At 40.9% G+C, this 20405-nt stretch overlaps 1 protein-coding gene across 3 annotated transcripts in view; it reads right to left on the bottom strand.

Moving 5' to 3' along the window:
* Positions 1-20405, bottom strand: part of Ralgapa2 (Ral GTPase activating protein catalytic subunit alpha 2) — a 264147-nt gene that overhangs the window by 89149 nt on the left and 154593 nt on the right. For all 3 annotated transcript variants that reach the window (XM_038329480.2, XM_038329479.1, XM_038329481.2), the window contains 8 exons: positions 17160-17270; positions 15473-15541; positions 15089-15226; positions 13848-14031; positions 10602-11373; positions 9038-9109; positions 3404-3527; positions 2291-2446 (listed from right to left, as the gene is read on the bottom strand). In XM_038329480.2, the coding sequence (XP_038185408.1) occupies positions 2291-2446; positions 3404-3527; positions 9038-9109; positions 10602-11373; positions 13848-14031; positions 15089-15226; positions 15473-15541; positions 17160-17270 (1626 nt within the window). The remainder of the gene's footprint in view (positions 1-2290; positions 2447-3403; positions 3528-9037; positions 9110-10601; positions 11374-13847; positions 14032-15088; positions 15227-15472; positions 15542-17159; positions 17271-20405) is intronic.

The raw sequence follows: 20405 nt of genomic DNA, 5'->3' as shown, positions 1-20405 counted from the left end.
AATCTAATCTAGCTAGAGCTAACAAATTTCTGCAGTGAAGGATCAAGAGTTCAGTATGGGGTTGCAACGGGATTGCAGAATTGAAAAAGTCCCCCCATGACAAGGGCAGAACAGAGCATGAATCACTTTAGAATTTTGCAGCTCATTTCTAAGCTGTTGGGGACAATTTAGAGTAAGTCAAGGAACCGGGGGCTGCCTTTATGTGACTAATTTCCCTGCCTAACTAGGAGACATCCTGGTAAAGAGAGTTTATCGTTAATGATGCTAAATCTTAGCACTGCGCAAGGTTTCAGCTGCTGTTTGATTATTGCGTTTGGGATCTAGACCAAGCCTCGGGACATTATTTATAGCAGCATTATGTCAAGAAAACAGTATAAAAACAAACTTAAAAAGCCTCTATATTTAAGAAATACTTCAAGACAGTTTAAATACAAATCTATCTTTAACACATAATTGTCAGTCACAAAAATATGCAAAATGACAATATGCAGAGTATGAAGACTTTACAAGGTACCCAATATTAAAAAACAAAACAAAATATGTGAGTGTAGCCCAACGACCCCAGATTCTGGAAGCTTCCAGATTCAGTGAGCTACCAGATAGCAGGGTCCTCCTTTCTATGAACACTGCAGTCATCAGAGCCCAAGATAGACAGGCAGCTCTGTCACACCTGTGGGAACCAGCACATGGCTTGTACTCCCACTAGCTGTGAGGTTCCCAGCCCAGGGAGGCCAGGGCAGAATGCAAGGCTATGCGGGTGAAAGGCTGCTGAGTTTCTGAATGCAAATTGTGCTTTGTGCATGTGAGACACTTGATCACTATGGAAATTGTCTGTGACCCGAGTTCTGATAAGGTCTCTCATGCACTTTGTTCATCATGTATGCAGTCCAGACATCTGGGGCTACAGTGGAAAGAAGGCAAAACCAGAAACAAAAGAAATGAAGCAGATACAGTAGGGTCTATGAGCTAGTATCAATCATCTGGCTAATGGGACAGGGAAAAAGAACCAATTACACCACTGGACAATGACAAGGGTGATGGCCAGAGAACGCCTACTAGGTATCATACTAAGCAGTTTTTCAAGCACTGTCTCACTTGACTCAACAGTATGGTGCCATGACTCCGTTTTTAGTCTTATTTAATACATGAAAACTGAGGTGCCAGCTGGTAGTGAGACGCACACTTGTAGATCTGTCTGACCCTAGCTCCAACCATATCGCCACACTGCCCGTGCACAGCCTCAGCCAGCACTTGAGGCACCGCCCCCAGTTCCTTACATTTGCACTGTTAGAGGAGAGTGGGTGTGAAGAGGGAACGTAGCTCTGTCACCTACTAGCCCCACAGGGTCAGCACATGTCACCATAGCTCTAGGATGCCCCCTCACCTAGAAACCTACAGGAGTGGTTTCCTTACCAGACTATAGTTTTCTCCCATTAATGAGTTCCTCAACAAAAAATAGGTCCCCTCAAGTAAACACTCTGCAGGCTGGCGAGTTCCTCTGGGGGCTTAGGTTTTCCTTTGAACTTCAGCAGAAACCACCCATAGGGTGAAAGGTGATGAAGAACAAAGGGGAAGCTTTCAAGGTGGGACATCTGGGCAGCAACACATCTGCAGGTCACTTTGCCAAAATCTAGTAGCTTACCCTAGCAACACTGGGGGGGTGGGAAGGATGCCTTCCCAGAGCATTCCCAGCACTTCTGTCATAAAGGCCACTATGTGCTGTGGCATTTGCCAGTCTGAGGTAAAATTATTTTCTCTCAGGTAACTGACGTGGAGAAGGAGCTAAAGTAGCCATACAGCAAATCCTTCTTCCGAATATATTTCTTTCTGATTTCAAATAAATACAATTTATACAAAATTAAAAATTTAAAGAAAGAAATGAAGAACAGCAAAAATGAAACTGGTCTGCAACCCTATTCACATAAAAACCATTATGAAAATTTAAGGACTGTCTGTCCCAGCAAGACAGTTTTGCCTGGCACGTGCAAGGCCTGGCTTTGGTCCCCAGAATGTGTTGGAACACATACAGACACAAAACCCAAACCACAAAAAACTCCTCAGCCCACCCCTTGATTTTTGGGGTACATTTCTCTTTCAGTTCAGGATTTAAGGTGTTGCTAAGTTGACCTTCTAGATGCAACACAACTGTGGCTGGAGGAAGAGTGACCCTGACTTTGAGGCCTGGGGAAAGCAGCCTCAGTGTGTGCCCAGGCTTGGTCACCATCCAAACCCAGAGAGCCTCGCCTGCACATGCGTGCAGGGAGCTGCTGTCCCCAGGGAGCCGCTTTACCTTTTTGGTGAGTGAATCATCTGAATCTGATGGCATCCGAGTGGAAACGTGGAAAATGACTTCCACAGTTGAGGTAGCATAGTAAGGGGCCGTCTGTCCCGTGCTGCCATTGCGCTGAAGACCACCCATGAACCCACAATGGGTTGAGAGATCCACCTGATGGAGGTCACAGAGCAAAAGGCAAGGGTCAAACGGGAGCTGTTCTATTCATTAGGCAGGAATATAAGTTGAAAACAAAAACTGTTTTCATTTTAATATATTTCCTTCTGAATACAAATAAATATAATTTATATAAAATTAAAAATTTAAAGAAAGAAATGAAGAACAGCAAAAATGAAACTGGTCTGCAACCCTATTCACATGAAAACCACTATGAAAATTTAAGGACTGTCTGTCCCAGCAGGACAGTGCTTGCCTGGCACGTGCAAGGCCTGGCTTTGGTCCCCAGCATGTGCTGGAGCACATACAGACACAAAACCTAAACCACCAAAAACCCCTCAGCCCTCCCCTTGACTTTGAATGTACATTTGTCTAACTTATCCCCCTCAAGTCTAGGGTGTGTCCATGTCTGCATGTGTCTGTATAGTAGATCGCTCTTATCTGTGGGGGATTTACTGTAACACTTTCAGCAGTTACCTGCAACCACAAATAGTAGTGTGTCTGTTCTCTCTACATAGACCTAAGCTAAAGAGACACCGTGCAGTGTTTTCAATAAGTGAAGAGGTTAAGGTACACTGGAATACATTTGAAAGAGACACCACATTCGTGTAATTCTTATGACATCAGGCTGTTAGATTTGTTCTCTTTTTTTAGTTGTGGCCACATTTGTCTACTTTTGCCATAAACTGCCACCCATGGCTAGCTAGCTCAGCCCATGTGACTATTCAGTTCTGATGCAAAGCAAATGAAAAGCTATTAAGAGGAAGCATAAGTCCACAGAGAGATAGACTACTGAAAATAAGCCAACAGATTTTAAATTTTAAGATCAATATGTTCTTTAAGAACTCTATGCATACTACATCTGAATGTAAAAATACACCTAACAACATACACAACTCAGGTCTGTTTTACATACTGATAGTCAGCAACCATATAATGAATGAGGTTAATTACCTCCCATCCAAGACCAGCAACAAAGTCTTCATATGCTTGGCTTCCTCTTTCATTGGCTAAGATGGAACACTTGTCTTCTTGACCTTCAGCAATGTAAAACACTGCTATCTTGTGTGTCTCACGGCTATAAATGTTCAAATTTAAAGGAGTTAGAATTAATAATTATATGTATGTATATATTACTGTTATTGCCAGCATGATTCCTAATGGCCCTCACTAGAGGTCAATCACTATTCGAAGGTGGTTGATGTATGACCTTATTTGCGTTCTGGAAGTCCCCTAATAGACCAGTGTTATTGCTGTATCATCTGATTTGCAGAGGTGGTTGAAAGGAGACAAAAGTTAATGAGGCAGGAGACCACAACTCAGACACAGAGACACAAAAACAGCAGATATCAGAGCTCATCATCCACCAGGTTCTTCCCATGTTGGTAAAGAACAGAATCTTCTAAAGCAATGGTTCTCAACCTGTGGGTCATGAGCCCTTTGGGATCAAATAACCCTTTCACAGGTGTTGCATATCAGATATCCTGCATATCAGATATTTACAGTCTGATTCATAACAGTAGCAAAATTACAGTTATGAAGTAGCAACAAAATAGTTTTACGGTGGGGAGGGGTCAGCACAACATCAGAAACTGTCTTAAAGAATCACAGCATTAGAAAGGTTGAGAACCACTGTTCTAAAGCATTTCAAGTAGACACGTATCATAACTATGTATTTAACTACATTTCATTTTCTCTACTTTGAGAAAAGGATACGGGTAGTCTCAAGACAGGAGCAATGAGACATGCTAAGACTTTATGAGAAATGGCAACATTATGTGGGTATTTTCTTTGTGAAAGGATGTGTTCTATTCTGAGGGCACCAAATGTACTAGACAGTTCTTCTGGGAAGATTCTTTTGGATATATAAACTCTTCATTTGCTTGCTCTATGATAGATTGGTGGCAGTTTCCTGTTAAATCATATAAACATGATATGCACTTTGAAGAAAGGAGACCTGTTTGTTCATCTTTCTTTTTTTTTTCTTCACATCCAGTATAGTATTTGATGCATAGTACAGGCTCAACTAAGTCTCTGTTAAACTGAGCAGATATTAGGCAGTGTATCTGAATATGTAATTGCCAGTTTCTACAAATGATATGGTAAAGTATCAAAATAACTGACGCTCTATCAAGCAATTTAGTGATAGTTTGGAGATAAAAGCTCAGATGAAGGAAGCTTAATAAAGAACCACTCACTGGACAGCACAGCACCTTTGTCCATGAGCTTCATTCTAGCATAGCTTCAATGGTACAAGAAGTGCATCTCCACTTCTGGGCAGCCCCACCCTTCTCACATTTGCATTACATCATGAAAAACTGCATAGGAAAAAGCATCAAGTGCTTCAACAATACGGAAATGTTTCTATTGTCTAATTGTTTAATATCTCAACACTGTAATATGATTAGACATTCAAATTGGTAGATCTGGACTCCATATTTTAACAAATTCTCAAATATTTCCTTCTTCATGGTTATTTTTCTTCTTATTAAACAAGGCTAATTGAAGCTCAACTAAAAAGTTACATAAATCACAGAAGGAGGAACATTTTCTCCTATTCATTTGCTAGCTATTCATCCCCCCATTATTATCATGGAATAAATATATGTGAAGAAGAATCAGAAAATACAGAAAGAGCAGAAAGATTGGTTAATCACAGGAGCTGTAATAATTTGACAGCTAAGATGATGGTAGCAGACATCCTAACCTTTATCTAAAAGGCTGCTTCAGAAAGAACAAAAGCACAGTTACTTGATTTCCTGAAACCCTCTCTCTACATACGTAAAAGTCCTTAGCATTCAAATTTTCTCTGTTCTATAGACTTGCCATACAAAAAAACAACCTCAGGCTTATCTGAAATACATCAGTGCTTTATCCTTAAAGCCCAGGATTTTTCCATCCTGGGTCCTTGAGTGCTCATTTACTCGGTGTAGGAGCACAGAGGGCTAAGCTCAAATGAAGGACTGACTGATGTGGGTGTGAGGAAAGGTGACCTTTAGTTGTAAACATTCATCAAATTTCACATCCTCCAAAATATTAGCACTGCAGAGAGTCTGCTAAGATGCAGACACTGTGCCTGGCCTTATTAGTGCCAGGCTTTTGAAATGGTAATTACAACATCAACAGCACTTCATATCTACAAGCTGCACAACCAGTACATGAAGGAGCAGGTAATTCAGGAACACACATACATAAAATCAACAACATGCTTTCCTCAGTAGAATGAACTTTTTTTTCTTATTAGGAACAGACCAGAATAGCTCCATTTTCTTGTGCTGTCAGGTTTTAAAAACCAAACAAAGGAAAACATGACTTTACCGTTTCCTTCATTACACAGTGGCAAGAAAGACCACAGTGATTTGTATGTCCAGCCATCACACACACTAGCTGCAAGACTATTTTTTTCCTCAAAACATGCGAAGAACGCACTGTTCCTGCACAACAATGCTATAAATTGATACCGGGAGTAAATAGAAAGGTCCTGAAAGTTGAAGGACAAGGTTTGTTCTTGCTTAGCATCAGACCAATCTATAGTACAGGCTAGATTTCTCACAGGTAAAGAGCCACCACACTTAGTTCAGGTTTTTAAAAGGCAATCTTGAAAAATGCCCTTTCCCATAAAATGAACTGATGTGCATTTAGAGGCTAAGACAACCTAAGTCCAAGAGTTAGGGTTTTAAGTGAAGGTTAATCAAAGGGCAGAAGACTGCCAATCAGCTACCCAAAGCCATATTTTACTGCAACAGCACCCCAGGGAGCTAATTCAACTGCACCTCATGCAACTAGAGTGCATTAACATTCAACAAATTGGCTACAATTACAAGATACCAGTGCATTCACTTAGCACTGGAGAAGCAGGGAATAATTCAGCATATGCTGGAAAGCTGGGCTTGGGGTCCAAATGACTGTTTGTTTAACATCGAAAGATGAGAGTGAGTGAAACAAGTGCCCGAGCCCTGCAGAAATCCCACATGGAATTTCCAGAGGGCCCAGTCTCTGTCCTGGAGAAAGCAAGGAGAGGAAGACTGAACAGAGAAATGGCAGGGTCTAAAGCACTTTCAAACATTTTTGAAATTCAAATTAAGTTTTACTTGAATCAAGAAATGAAAACATTTAAATAGAGTCGCAGGATCTGCCCCAAGGATGGTTATTTTCTTCAATTACAACCACAAATGAGTCATTTAAACTTGCATATTTTCTTTTCTTTGGATTTTATTTCTCGATACTAAAATGCTTACCACTCCCAGAGCACTGGTGTTACCAGGAGGTAAGCACCTCACATCAGCCTTCTGCAGGTGGAGTCAGGCTCACTACAGCCACCCTGGCACATTCCCAATACTCAGAAAACATACAAATACTTACTTCAACATGTGTAAGGCTCTAAGAAGCCATGAGTGACAAAAAAAGATACATGAGTAGAAAAAAACTGTAGCCTTTTGATTGCTGCACAATGGCCCATATAAATTAATGTATCTTATTCTAAATGCTTCTGAAGGAGGGAAAGGATATATAGCTATAAGTAAGCTTACTATGCTTCTATCCACTGAGTCCTCGGAGAGAGACCAGGAGGGAGACACACTTAGTAGGCAGAGAGAGAAGCAAGTTAACAAAGAGTGCATGTCTAAGATGGTCAGCTTCTTCCTCAACTTCCTGACTTGAGACAAAAGCCTGGCAACTGCCTCCCATCAGGCCCATTACTGATGGGCTGGCTCAACAAGTTCAAGGTTGGATCAGGACATGCCACACAACAGTTGTGGACCAATCAACCATCCTGTCTACTTTCAAATTCCCAACCCTAAAGTAGGAAAGAAAACTCGAGGCTTTAAAACCCCAAGACCTCAAGAAGATACTGGATTTTCAGCTTCCATGTACACCCTCTATTTTGCAGAGGGTCTTTTTCTCTGTGCATTGTCTATGTGTTTGGTGCATGTGTGTGTTTCCTTACCTCCAAATGAACGGTTTTCTTCAACTGCTGATTTTTGTCTGCAGTGCTTGAGATTTCTCTGCTAACACCTGTTGTGCTTCAGATTTTTCCTGCTTTTTAATTCTTTAACTAACAGAGAAAATGAACCAATCAAGACCCCTAGATTGCGTCATCTGTGTTGTGACAAAGATATTTCTTCATTAAGTCCTCTTCAAGGTAAGTGTGTGAGTTTGTGTATGTGCGCACGCACACATGTGCATGCAGACATATGCTTTTCCAATTTCAGGTAGAGTTTACTCGTTGCTATTGTCATACCTAGGTTCAAGAATTCAAACCACCAACAAACTATCACAATTATAAACCTGATATGCAAATAATAGTGACACAAGTCAAGCGTTTACTTAAGAATAAACAATAAAACCAAAAGAAATCCACTTGAACACAAATGATAGTGAAATTCATGCTTAGAAAGCAGCAGGGCACTGACACAAAAACATGCAGGTTGATGGAGAACCCAAAATACATCCAGTTAGTTGCAACCATTTAATTTTTGACAATGATGCCAAACACACACAAAGGAGAAAAAAATGGTCTATTTAACATGTAGAAAAATGAAATTAGGTCCCCATCTCTCACCCTATATAAAAATTAATTCAGGATGGACTAAAGACTACATTTTAGATTGAAGTTGCCAATAGTTCAAGACAAAAGAATAGACAGGGATTTTCTAATAGCAGAGGAAATAATTCCAAGAACTAGCAAATGGGATTATACAAAATCAAAAGGTTTTGCACAGTGAAGGAAAAAAATCACCACCCTAAAGAGAGAGCTACAGAATGAGAAAAACAAACTTTTACAGCTAAAGTCATACAGGGCCTAAAAACAGAATATATAAAGAACTACTAAATTAAACATTAAGTCCCAAATCAACAAATAGTTCAATCAACAGGGTAGTTCTTAAAAGAAGAAATACAATTAGCCTCTAAATAAGTTAAGTATCTAACATCTTTAGGCACACAGAAATGTCAATTAAAACTGCCTTAAGATTCTACCTCACCTTGGTCACAATGGCTATCATCAAGAAAATAAATGCAGGGTAAGATGTCAGGGTTGGGGGTGATTTATTCATTGTTGGTGGGAATATACAGTACAGCCACTGTAGAAATCACTTCAAAATGGTCACCTTTAAACACAAATACATATAAACAACAAGTAGACTCAGTAGCTTGCATGCATGCATGTATGTACACACACACACACACACACACACACACACACACACACACCAGGAACAATTAATGAAAAAAAGGTCATGAAGTTAAAAGAGAACAAGATATGGGAGGTTCTTGTTGTTTTTGTTTTTATATTAAAGAAAGCCTACTATCCCAGCTACTTGGAGGCTGAGGCAGGAGGATTACATGTTCAAGGTCTATCTGGGCTACCAGAGTATGTTGAAGACCAGCCTGGGAAACTTAAAAGAGTCACTGTCTCAAAAACAAAACAAAACAAAATGCCAATGTTCAGTCAAGGTCAACATCAGCAGATTCTGGGCTCTAGAAATATTCTGGGTGTCTCTGTAGGTACCTTCTTCCCTGAAACTGTATTTGATACTATGAGCTCACAAAGACAGACGGGGAAAGATATTTTAGTATACTTTCACATACCACTGACGTGAGTCCAGATTCTTTAGCTCTCGCAATAATTTTGAATTTTTCTTCAACAAATGAAAATTCTTTCTACAAAGAAAAATAAAGGATGATAGAAGAGATCCATGTGACCGTAGACCAGCTTCGCTACTTTCTAACCCAATAAAAAACATAGCCATTATGGTAGTTTGAATAGGAATGGCCCCCATAGGCTCATAGGGAATGGCACTATGAAGAGGTGTGTCCTTGTTGGGGTAGGTGTGGGCTTGTTGAAGCAAGTGTGTAACTGGGGGTGGGCTTTGGGGTTTAGAAGCTCAAGCCAGGCCCAGTGTCTCTCACTTCCTGCTGCCTGAGGATCCAGATGTAGGACTTTCAGCTACCTCTCCAGCACCATGTCTACCTGTGTGCCATCATGCTTCCCATTATGACAACAATGGACTAAAACCTCTGAACCTGTAAGCCAGCTCGAATTAAATGCTTTCCTTTATAAGAGCTGCCATGGCCATGGTCTCTCTTCACAGAATAGTAACCATAACTAAGACGGCCATCATCCATCCATCTAATGTCTCATTCACTGAAAAACTGGTAGATAACGTAGTTTGAATGAGATGTCCCCCCCATTCTGGGGCATTCGAAATGGGTTCCCCAGTTGGTGGGCTTGTTTAGGTAAGTTTAGGAGATGTGGCCTTGCTGGAAGGAGTATGCCCCTGGGAGCAGATACTGAGATTTCGAAAGTCAAGTGACATTTCCAGTTATCAATTAGATATGAGTTCTCAGCTGTTGTCCAGCTGTCATGTCTGCCACCTGCTGTTCCTGCCATTATGGACCCTAACATCTGGAACCATATGTCCAAAATAAACTCTTTCTTTTATAAACTCTCTTGCTCCATAGTGTTTTATCACAGCAAAAGAAAAGTAAGTAATTCACAAGTCTTCAAAATGAGCTCCAATATCCTTGAGTATGGAGAGACATAACAATCCCACTATAACCCATTGCCTTTTAGTGACACTGGAAAGCTCTTCTGTCAGCAGTATGTCCCTTGTGTGCATGTGTTTGTGTCTATTCTCAGTGTCAGCTCTGGGAATCTCTTCCCTATCCTATCTTCAAAACTCCACTTCACTATCAGGTTCAGCTCAACCCCACTCTCTTCTCTGAGGTCTCCAGCACTGACCACACTGCCCATTGGATCAAATTGCTCCTCTTGGCCTCCTGTGCCACTCTGTCCTTTGTCTGAGGTGCATCCAGTTCACATTCCTCATCAATCCTGTGGCTAGACAGTGGTTTACTCACCTTTGCAGTCCATTTGTATCTTTTATGAAAATGGAAATAGTAGTGGTCAGGGTCACAGGAAGCAAAACAATGCTTCATGTGCTTTCAAAGGATTGACAGGTATTTGGAATTCAATCTGTATACCAGTATAGTACATCCAGTTTTATTTTTAGCTCTAATCCAGTAGCTAAAAATAATCTGTAAATAATGGAATCTGATAAAAACCCTTCTCTTTCTTATTTTTTAACTTCAAACTGATATAAAGAAGAACCCTCACATAGCAATAATGATAGAACATTCAGAGCACTGTTACCTCCTGTCCCAGGAATTCATTCCAAGGTCATCAAGCAACAACCTGCAGAAATAAAAGGGTCCTCGGGGCTCCACTGGTGAGGGCTGCCCTTGGCTGGTGACCTTCACTGCAGAGTTAGAGCTACACCTCCGAACATACTCATCTTCCTGTATGCTCTGGCGCAGGATGACCTCAATGATTTCCTTCTCTTGGTCACAGTTCATGCCACATGGGGGTGGGGAAGGCTCATTTAGATTTAGTTGTGATGGTAAAAGGCATTCAGGGCTTGTATGGCCAATGTTTTCAAGTAATTTATCAAGTGCATCATCTCCCTCCTCACTGTGAGACAAATCTTTCTGAGGTCCACACGTGTGTTGATGCCAGCCAGAAACTGGAAATGAGGGATTCCTTCCACTGGGTGCCAAGCAGCCTTCCAGAGGTCCATATAAAACCTTGCCATCCCAAGAGTACTTGCCTGAGATATCCCTCACAATGACTCTTACATCTGACAGGGAAGCCCCTGAAGTCCCTCCATCTGGTCCTTCTGCAGGTGTCTGAAGGTAGGAGATAAGGGTGCTATCATTAAATACGAAGAGCTGCAGGTTTGGGCTCCTGAACACCTCCGAGGATAGCTCAGCACCTTCCACGTGGGCATTGTCATGGTTCTCACTGACCAGGCTGTGCAGCATGGCAGGGCCCCCACTCAGTGGATAGTGGCCTAGGTGGTTCACTAGGTGGGCCATCACCATTCGTGCAGTAAGGGGGATCAGTTCCACACTTCTTCTCTTCTTTTCTGTGAACAGCAGGAAGAAAATATGAGCAGATAGTGGGGCCACCATGAGATTTCTGTCAATAGTTTCAATGTTTGATTCTGATTTTTTGTTTTGTTTGTTTTGGGAGAAAGGGTGTCACTGTGTAGCACTGGCTGGCCTGGAAGTCATAGAGATCTACTTGCCTCTGCTGGGATTAAAAATGATTAAACATTACATCCAGCTGAATGTTCGATTTTTAGCTGTAAGACTGTTTTTTTCATTTTGACAATAATTCTATTGAAATTATTAAATTAAGAATATAACTGAAACAGAATGCTAAAGGACCCACTTACATGGAGCTGTCACTCTGAAAGGGACTTTAAAACGTCTGCAGATAAAGGAATGAGCAGAAGAGAAGCATCCCCATGTTAGAAAGTTAAAGGTTCAGGGGCTCAGATGAGGGTAAAAACCAGGTTGGAGGGGCAGTTGGGACCAGAGAGTTGGCTGGGGAGGTTACTGCGGCACCCCTCTGCTGGGTGAAGGAAGACCTAAGAAGACATTAATAAACCTCAGGGCCATGTTTAAAGATTGGAAGAAATTTGTTTAATAATCATTGTGACAATTTATGTTTTGTTATTAGGGCACTTAAAATATTTAAGAGAATTTGTCATATTCATAAATCATGGAGGCACTTATAAGAACTTAACTAAATTTGTATTTGATGATTTAGTATCCATGAGCAACTGATTTATAAAACTTCAACAGTCTGTGAGGACTCTGAGCACAGCCTGAGCAGCAGGGCTTTACAGAAGGAGGTGGAGTGGAAAGGCAGACACGCTAAGGCTGTAACTAGAAAGGGAAATGAGTGCTTCAGGCTGAGGGTAGTTGAGGAAATTTCAATGTGCCAAATTCATCAAACGGGATGCATCAATTTGATAACAAGTGAAAATGAAAAATTTTAAATTTTATTGGTAAAGGTCTAAATATTTAAATTTAGGTTTAAAAGTTTATAATTTGAGCAAAGAGTATTAGGCTTTTAAAATCACAATGTAAACAATCAAATATTAGCACATAAATCAATGTAAATATATAACTTTATAATAAATATACAACTATATACATATAAATATATAATACCTTTAGTGTTAGACATTACCCAACCAGTTTACATATAACATATTGTTTTATTCTATATAAAAACCCTAGAAAGAAGCAATTCTCTAAAATTTGGGAAATTCTGAGCAATGAGTGAGAACAAGATCACCTTGATTTTTTTTTGATTTCTTATCAATTTTTTCTATGTACATGAAATCTATACTGAATAATGGAAAATAAAGTGTCACACAAGTGGTCATTTATGTCTCTTCCTAAACTTAAATTTTTTTCACACAACCTAAGAGAAATATATATAAGAGTTCTACACTACAAAGAAATTTAATGCTCCAGCTATGAAATGTTACTGCCCCAAAGACCCACATGAAACCAGCTGGGAGTTCACAGTTCATAATGTGAAACACGCCATTGTCATGACAGCAGGACAGGCATAAAACTAAAGATAAAGGTACAAGATGACAAAGAGCCATGCAGAAAATATCAGTTGGAAAACCAACTTCCCTTTGCTTTTGCTCACAGAGGCTGTGCTTTTGGTTTGTATTTTGTGAATATTTGAATTCTACAATGGGAGAATGTCTTCAAGTTGTATCAAACAAACTATGGCATGATGACACTTTGAATAAAACCCCAAATGGGTCTAGTACTGAAGTCAGGAAAAGGAGCATCTGTGAACCACTGACCTCTCCTCCTGCCACATTTCAGCTAAGTTCACTTCCTTTTTGTTCACTGAGAACTAAAGATCATCGGGATTCAACTAGTGACAAAGTCAGCTCAGGGATTCCACTAACTATTAAAAAGGAAAGGATCCCAAGTATCTTCTTGCCCCTAAATTCCTAGAGGAAATACAAAGCTTTACCTCTCACCTCCTGACGCCCCACTTCCTTCTATTTTAAGTAGTTATTAACATTGATCAATCTGAGCACAGACTTGTCTGCCACAGAAACACACCCCAAGTGGGGTAAGAAAGCTCCCAGCTTTCTTCATGAGGGACTTCTGCTCTGGAATACTCTATGAGCGCCTTCAAAGCTTGTCCGCCCTGCTCTGTCTAGCTTAATTCTTCCCTATGGGAAGTCCTAAGGATACTAAGCCCAGTCTCATACTATCTCCCCCACCAGATGTAAAACTTCTTGGGGATAGAAAAACGAGCCTGGTTTTTTTGCATTCCATAGGTATGAGACAAGAGTTTTCAGTAATACAAAACCATTAAAATAAGGATGGATAAAAAAGTCAGGAGGAAAAATAACAGGAAAAAAAAGAAACTGGGAATGTTTGCCATCAGAGACCCTATAAGCTGGGAATTCAACAAGCAGATTTAAAAAAAAAAACCCAAAACACAAGCACAGACCAGACTACAATCTTATCTCTTACACCCATAAGATTGTATATTTGTAGAAATACGCACCATCTTCCACAGTGAGCAGGTTCCCCAGGTCAGCTGATGAATGGTACTGGACTGGCTCGGAGTTCCTCACGTTTGCCAGAGGCAGGAAGGGGTCATAATCCGTGGATGACAAGTCAGCCAAGGTCAGAGTGTAGTGACTTTGCTGTGTGTATGTGCTTGAGCCACAGACACAACAGTGCAGAACCTGAGGACAGACAGGAATGGCACTCAGTATGCCACCACCTCCTGACCCCTGACAAACTATCCAGCCCCCACAGTGCTTGAGAGATAGGACTCCCACTTAGGAACATGTCAAAATATGGGTTTTTTTCCCCATTCTCAAATATTTTTTTTTGCTACAAGCAAGTCAGTAACAATACCTACAATCTCAGGGCAAATGGTAAACCCAAGTGAAAAGGTCCTGTTCCTGTATGATTGCACACACCTCAGTCTATCATCCTCCAAAGGCAACATAGGTGGAAGGAATCAGCCCAAGAGATGAAAGACAGCTGTGGGAAGGCCCACATGGTAGAGGGCAAGGTGACCACAACCTGAGTTTAAATCAGTACAACACTTGAACCCACAAATTATAAGGGGTAATTTAATACAATTTTGAAAGCATAATTAAATAAAAGAAAATTGAATACAGATTTTAAAGTCTCTCACTTCTCACAAAGTGAGATTTCTTAACTCCTATCCTAAGGATTTTTTTTCCCTTTTGTGTTCTTTCAGTTTTGTTTTGGTTCTGATTTTGAGACAGGGTTTCATTATGTAGCTTAGGCTGCCTTGAACTCAAATCAATCCTTTTGCCCCCATGCTCCCAACTGCTGGGATTACAAGCATGCACCACCACACCTGCCTCTTGAGGTTTCTTTAAGGCAAAGAGATTACTAGAAACATTATGTTTTTTTCCTTACTCTGATAAACAGATCTTAAGATGCTGCAGACCCTCCTTTAATATAAACAATCCATTTTGAAATTAAGTAGGCAGAAATCATGTGCCATGAAGATTGGGAGCATTCTGATCAAACAGCAGTTGTTTAAAGATGACAGTCATGTGAAATGTATGCACCTCCACCTCGGCAACTACTGGCTTTCTACAACTGTATCTATTCTGTTTATTCATTAATTATTCACTTCTTTTCAAATACTTAGCCTTCCACGGGTCCTTTTCAGAAGGTACAAATACATAAATGATACCGTTTTGGTAATTTTTAATCTGTAGATTCACTGTATGTGCCCAGGGCTTAGAGGAGACTCACCCTGTATATATAATCCAGTAGGGGAGCCCGGGGTGGGTGCAGCTCCTCCAGGACCGCTGTGGACACAGGGTGGAGAAGGGCATTCACAGGCAGTGCCATGCACCAGTCCAAGAGGCAGAGGAGCAAGGACACAATAAACTAAAAGGAGAGACATATCCAGATTCTCACTTTATGGCATGTAAAAATAAACAAAATTGTCCCTGCTCAATATTCAATGGACACACAAATGCAGGGTAAGTAAGTAAACAAAAATGGCTTTCATAGGAAAAAATGTAAAAGCCAACATATAATAAAGTAAATGACACCATCATTTGTAATATTAGTTATCATTCTATCTTACAATTAAAAATAACTGTGGAGAAAGCTATCCAACATGTCACTTACCTTTTTATCTGTTTCCACTGAGGAGTACTCAGCACTTGGTAAAAGAAACGCAATTGTGGCCACGAGGATCTGTATAAAAGATAAAACCCAATTAAGCAGACCATGATAGTCTGGAAGCCATATGTTAAGAATCCCAAGATGACCTTGCTGTAGATGGAAGTTTCTGTCCTGCCAGGTCCTGCAGTCATTCAGTCCCAAAGAAATACACAGAGGCTTACATTAATTATAAACTGTTTGACCTATTAGCTCAGGCTTACTATTAACTAGCTCTGACAATTAAATTAACCCATAATTCTTGTCTATGTTTAGCCATGTGGTTGGGTACCTTTTCTCAGTAAGGCATTCTCATCTTGCTTCCTCTGCATCTGGTGGTGAATGACTATCTGCCTTTCCTCTTCCCAGAATTCTCTTAGTCTGGCTGCCCTGCCTACACTTTCTGCCTAGCTACTGGTCAATCAGCATTTTATTAAATTAATACAAGTGACAAATCTTTACATTGTACCTTGCAACTAAACACATCATAGTACCTGCTCACTGGATAACAATAGAAAGCTGAAAGCCAGTTGTAGGAGATTTGAAAATAATGACCATGTAATGATTTCTACTTCTTTGGTGGGAGACTCAAAACAAGGATTAGTTTGCTCTATAGTTACACAGTATCTACTATTAGTCCCACATTTCCAGTGAAGTGAAAAAAAGGTTTTCAAATATAATTATGAAAAGGTTCCCATTTGCTATAGCATACGTCTCCACATCACAGTATGCCATTCACTCTCACAGGTATCCTGTTTGGATAATTACATGGTGACACTAAACCCAACTTTATATTCTGCAGCAGGGTGAAAGGTCTATTTCATTCCAGGTCACTTCAGGTCAAAAACCACTTGTGACTTGATGTGATTCTGAGAACAAAGTGATCTCCACTAAAGAAGTCTGTCTAGGGCTGGGAGAAAACGAATCTGCATCACCTATCCTTCTCCCTGCCAACCGTCAGGGGGACAAATCAAATTTCCTCAGAGTCTCCACTGGAAGGGTAAAAAACAGGGCTTGATTGAATAACTACAGTTATAAAAACTGCCAGGCACACGTGTGCCTTATCACAGGCACCTGTGGGTTAGGCCCTGCTAGGCTCTTAGCAAAGACCTCTTGGCTGTAGCCAACCTTCAAGAAGCTGTGGTTGAGAACTTCCTGTTCTTCCTGCCTCCTCTCCTGGCCACCTCCCCTCAGAGGTTAATACTACACTGATCTCATTACAGCCGAGTAACCATGCCACAGCAGCAAGCGTGGCCCAGGGCTTTAGTCTGGGAACAACTCCTGCTTTACACAACAGCCAGGCCCCCGCCCTGCAAGGAAGGCATTAAACCAGCTGCCTACTCCTTGTTGGCACCATCCAAATTACTTTCAATGAATAAAGCCCAACCTACAAAAGGTCTCTTTGTTGTGGTTGTGTCTGCCTTTCAAACTCTCCAAGCATCAGCCTCGGCCCTGGAACACTGCAGGCTTCTTTGCACAGTGATTAAAATTGCAGCTGAGAAGAGCCAGCCAACACTGCCTAAAAACGGGGCTCACATGGCAGTTTAATAGTTGCTTCTCTAACAATTATTGGAATATATACAGTTAATTAGATATCAAATACATTATTAAAAAGGAAATGCGGATGCTTTAGCTTTATAGATAAAGGACTTACTTCGGCCATTTTTCGCGGTAGAGCAGTTTCAAACATCTGAAGCTTTTCCCAGTAGGAAACCAGAAGCTGAAGAACATCACAGGCTACCTGAGCCACGATCTTGTTAGGAAACTATAAAAAAAAGAAAAAAGAAAAAAAAAAGAAAACCAAGTAAACAGGGCAGCTCAGCGGGTGTATGTTCTGGAGGAAGAACAGGGCTGTTTGCTCTTCCCAGCTCTATATGCATAGTGCATGTGCAACTGATGAAAACTACGTCCAATTAACATCATTTTGCACATGACCACTCCATCATGCTGCATTGCTGACTGTTTGGAATCACCTACATGACTTATATATCTGTAGAAAAAAGTGATCATTGTTTGCCTAGGAAATAAAAGACAAACTTTAAATTTCTGTATTCAGCTAATAGAAATCATACTATTGACAACATGAAGAAATTAAAATAGAGTATACGGTTGAGTGTCCTTTGTGTGCTGAACCTTCTGCACAAATGTAACTCATTTTGTCATTGACAAATTGCCACTGACAGTTCTGTAAGAAAGAAGCTATCTTCAATTCACACACAGAGAAACAGGAATCATTCAAGTGACTTCCTACCTGAGGAAATAAAATAATATACATATAACATACTAAGAAATGTGTAAAAGCAGACTTAAAGGCTATAACCCATGGGCGAGGGTATGTTAAGTGACTCTGGGTGTGTCTCCCAAAGCTGTCTGTGGTGGCCTGAATGAAAATGACCCTCACAGGCTAATCCATCCTTCAGTCAACAAAACTGGAAAGGTAGAGCCGTCTAAGACCTTGATATCAGACAGAGCTACAGGATTTGAAGTTTGCTCAGCCGGGTTTCAGTATTCCATTATTTCCTCACTATGCCCTGATTCCCCCCATTTGGAATTATATATATATATATATATATATATATATATATATATATATATATATATAGTGCTATTTATGTTGGAAATATTACATTTGCTTTTATAATTTATAAGGGTTACAGTTAAGAGATTGCCTTGAGTCTCAGAAGAGACTTTGAACTCTGGCCTTTTAAACTGTGAAAGACTATGGGGGGCTTTTGAAGTTGGACTGAATGCAGTTTGCATTATGATTTACCACACATGTATGGGAGTCAGAGAGTGGAATGTGGCAGTCTAAATGAGAACGGTCTCCATAGCATCATATGTTTAGATACTTGGTCCTCAGTGGTTGCAGCTGTTGGGGAAGGAACAGGAAGTGCCCTTGTTGGAAAAGTAAGACACTGTGGTTGAGGTTTCAAAACCCCATGCCATTCCCAGGTATATCTCGCTCTACCACATGGCTGCTGTGTCAAGATGTGAGCTCCCAGCAACTGTTTCAGTGCCGTGCGTGCCTGCCATAATGCTCCCTGCCATAATGGTCATGGACCCTAGCCCTCTGCATCTACAGCCCCAACAAACTCGTTCTTCTATAAGGTGCTTCAGCATGGTGTCTCTTTATAAAAATGAAAAAGTAACTAAGACACTGCCTGATGTCCCAAGTCTCCTGAACTCACCCTCCCTCCCTCCCTCCCTCCCTCCCTCCCTCCCTCCCTCCCTTCCTTCCTTCCTTTTGTGAGGTGGATGTCAAAGAGGTAAAAAGTGCAAAGCCTTTGTCATCATGCTGAGTATACATGAATGGGATGAGGACCCCCTGTGCTTTCAGCTTTGGCCAGAACCTAGAAGCTACACTGCTATCCACACCGTATTACTGATGCACATGGCTTGCTGATGGCCTGTGCTGCTTAACCTAAATCACATGAGCATCCAGGGCTCTTCACAGCCTTCCTCCCTCATCTAAACTTCAGGTGACCTACGGCTGCTGTCCTCCTCCCACTCCTCAAGCACCCTGGGTGTTTCTGTCCTAAGGCATTTGTACTTGCTCCTGGCTTTGCTTCAAATTTCTAGTTCCCAAGTCTAGTGTATCTGGAACAACTATATTGTTCAGATCCTCACACAAAATTTCACCCTTTTATGAAGTGGTCCACACATTCCTGCCCTTCAGTTTTATCCCACCCTGTTTCATTTCTTCCACAGTACTATAGAAGACTGTAATGCACTTTACTGTTTTCTTCTACTGCTATCACTGCTGGCAGGCTAACAGTGGGCTGTACACGTCATGTTCAAGGGGAAATAGAAGAATGAACGCGTGCTAACAAGGCTCTTAAGAAACCTGAAACAAACAAGGGGAAAGTGACAAGATCTGTGGGAGACAAGACAAAGGGTCTTAGGGCAGAATGGGGAGAGATGGAACAGAGAGAAAGTGGTAGGATGGAGGGCTGAGCTGTGCCTGGAAGGATACAGATGGAGAATTGGGTTTCCTTCTAGGTTAGTAGCAATATGTGTGCGCCATGGAGGCAGAGGCTTGAGACAGCTAAGGATCCTGAGACAGGGACTGCCAGTGGGGTAGCAGTATACATACACAGGGAGAGAGGTGGAAGACAGTAGAGATAATAGAAATCACTCACTCACTCACCCAACACCGTGAAGGACGGACAATGTGCAACACTGAATTAAAGGCGGAGAGCGAAAGGCGTAAGAAGAGCACAGCAGGTGAGCAGAGCCTGTGCTTTCTAGAAACTGGAGTTGCTCTGGAGTGGGCTGGTGTCTATCTTATGGGCCAGAGTGGTCAGACCTATGCACAGACAGCGGAACAATCTGGAACTATGATGGACACTCTGACAGGGTAAAGGCACAATATGTATAACTAGATTTTTTTCCTGTTACCTTGTGTTTTCCTTCAGAATTACAGAAAAATTGTAGGCATTTTGAGAATTTATAAACATTCAAAGAAAATAATATGTTCATCTGTGATCCTATTCCTCTGATATTATCAATAACTCTAAAGTAAATAAATTATTCATTTAACATGTATGGGTGTGGTGTTTTGCCTACATGTATACCTACACCATGTGTAAGTCTGGTGCCCTTGGAGGCCAGAATAAGGTAGCAAATCCCCGGAAACCAGGGTTTCAGACAGTTGCAAACTATGGGTGCTGGGAACTGAACCTGGGTCCTCTAGAAGAGCAGACAGTACTCTTAGCCATCTTTCCAGCCCAAGGCTAATAACAATTTTCATCTCTGTTCTATACTATATAGAAAGTTATATATGTCTAAGATACCATCAAATTAAGAGTATTCTCAAGTAAAGGAGAGTTAGGGAACTAATTTAAATGTGTACATTTAGATTATTTCAGAAAAGAAAAAAACTGTAAAAACATCTTAGAAT

The sequence above is a fragment of the Arvicola amphibius genome, chromosome 5 (genome assembly GCF_903992535.2).
Source record: "Arvicola amphibius chromosome 5, mArvAmp1.2, whole genome shotgun sequence".
Classification (NCBI taxonomy): Eukaryota; Metazoa; Chordata; class Mammalia; order Rodentia; family Cricetidae; genus Arvicola; species Arvicola amphibius.
This window is presented reverse-complemented; position numbering and strand designations above follow the sequence as displayed.